This window comes from Palaemon carinicauda, chromosome 10, assembly GCF_036898095.1.
Source record: "Palaemon carinicauda isolate YSFRI2023 chromosome 10, ASM3689809v2, whole genome shotgun sequence".
Taxonomy (NCBI): Eukaryota; Metazoa; Arthropoda; class Malacostraca; order Decapoda; family Palaemonidae; genus Palaemon; species Palaemon carinicauda.
Genome location: NC_090734.1, coordinates 83859566 through 83861691, shown reverse-complemented (window position 1 = coordinate 83861691; position 2126 = coordinate 83859566). Strand labels below are relative to the sequence as shown.

The 2126-nt window shown below is 36.5% G+C and overlaps 1 protein-coding gene across 1 annotated transcript; it reads left to right on the top strand.

Moving 5' to 3' along the window:
- Positions 1-789: 789 nt before the first annotated feature.
- LOC137648092 (uncharacterized) lies at positions 790-1572 on the top strand. The gene has a single exon (XM_068381029.1). It carries the CDS (start codon positions 790-792, stop codon positions 1570-1572), a length of 783 nt encoding a protein of 260 aa, XP_068237130.1.
- Positions 1573-2126: the final 554 nt, after the last annotated feature.

Genomic DNA, 2126 nt, shown 5'->3' with positions numbered 1-2126 from the left:
AATTGTTTTCATAGTGTTAGATCGGCATTATTGGAACCCTTAGGATATAAGACATTTGGTAGACCAGGGGCAGTTATAATCAATCTTATGACACCTGACCTGATAACCGAACTTACTACCTATGGGCCTTGTATCACTATCTTGTTCATAGGTAGCCATGACTTAGATATACCAGGAGATAACCCTAACCTGGTGAATAGTATTCACAAAAATATTTTAGGACTAGTAGAAAGTCTATGTACAGTCAATAATTCAGAGATTTTTGTTATGTTAATAGAAATACGTAAAACACCATCTAGAACCTCTGCTGAAAACTATCAAAAGAAAAAAAAAATTTTTAAACAGAAAATTAAAGCGAGATACAGGAGTTAGGGTGATCCCTACTTTATTATCAGAAGGTGATTTAGCAAGCGATGGGATTCATTTTCATCATAAAAGTTACAAGTCATTGGCTCAACGTATTTACATTGAGTCAAACAAATATGTAAAAAGTAAAGGGTGGTAGAAGGTGAGTAGGATTGTGGTTACCCCGTCCTTCCCCTTCAGATTTAGGGCTGGGTTAAGTATGGGACAGGGCCTGCACATTCCACTACGCACGTATAATAAAATTTCTCCTTTTCATTGATTGTTAAATTTGGGAGAAAATTATTGGGTGATGAGTCACCTTTGTGAAAATTTGCTAATTTAACTTTTGAACCTAGTTATTATAGTTGGATGCATGTTTATTAATTATTGAAATTTTGAATATATTATACTGTATTTGTATTTTCTGAGTTTGGTCTTGTCACAATGGAGTTGTTGAAGCGTAAACGTGGTGGTTATAAATCCGTTATCACACGTTTTATTGGGAAGATGACCGAAGTGATCGATTCAACTGATATTGATGCTATACCTTCACTTAGGGATTCTATTTTAGATAATTTGAACAAAGTTCTTGCTTTGGATGAACAAATTTTGGATTTAGTTAAAGAAGAAATGTCTGATGAAATGATAAATCAAGCTGAATATGCAAGAGACGTCCGTACACATATCTGCAAACACAATAGCTCTATTACTAACAATTTAAAGGTACTAAATCCGCTAATGCAACCACCGCCACTACCTACAGCCAGTATTAGATTGCCCAAACTGGATCTTCAGCATTACTCTGGAGATATATTAGGATGGAATTCCTTCTGGGAACTATGCGATGTGTCAGTACACCAGCGGAAAGACTTGGAACCAATTCAGAAGTTTCCATATTTACGAAGTTTGCTCACAGGAGAAGCTTCGAAATTAATCTCGGGATTTAAATTTGAGGCCGCCAATTATCCACAAGCTGTAGCTCTTCTCCTATCTATTTATGGAAAGAGAGATGAAATAAAGCATGTTCTGGTGAGAAGATTGCTAGAAATGGAGTCTCCTGCTGCCAGTTCTGAATCATTCCAAACTTTCAGAGCTAATTTTGAATGCTCAATAAGATCGCTTGAAAGTGAAAGGCTGGAATTAAATGAGCTTTATGCTATTTTGCTCTATACAAAATTGCCTCAAAGCGTGAGTGAGACTGTGAAGCGTAGGAGTGGAGACGATTAGTTGGTATTAGACACCTTTAAGAAATACCTAGAAGAGGAAATTTGCAATCTAAGAGCTTTTGTTTCAACTGATGTGAATAAAACTGAAACTCTGTCGTCAATATCTACATTCACGGTAAATCAATCCTAAGCTGTTAGACAAAAAACCAAGGGAATTTTGAATAAATCCAGTTATCAGCAATCCACAAGATGTGCTCTTTGTGATAAAGAACATTGGTGGACACAGTGCAAAACGTACACAACCAGAGATGAAAGGTTGAATCGTATCAGAGCTTTACAGTTATGTTTTTTTTGCGCATCTAAGAAGCATTTTAGTGTGGACTATGACAAACCAAGTTGGAATAATGGTTATAAGATGAGGCATCATCGCATCTTATGTGATAGAAACCAAACAAGAAAGCAAAGCAAGAATAAACAAAGTGGTGTACAAGTGGGAACGCTATCAGTAAATGAGCAGGACAAACCAAATAAGTCAGGTAAGCAGTCCATATTACCAACAGCAACAATTCCCCTGAATGGGAAGAAAGGTCGCATGGTACGACTTAAAGGGCTGTT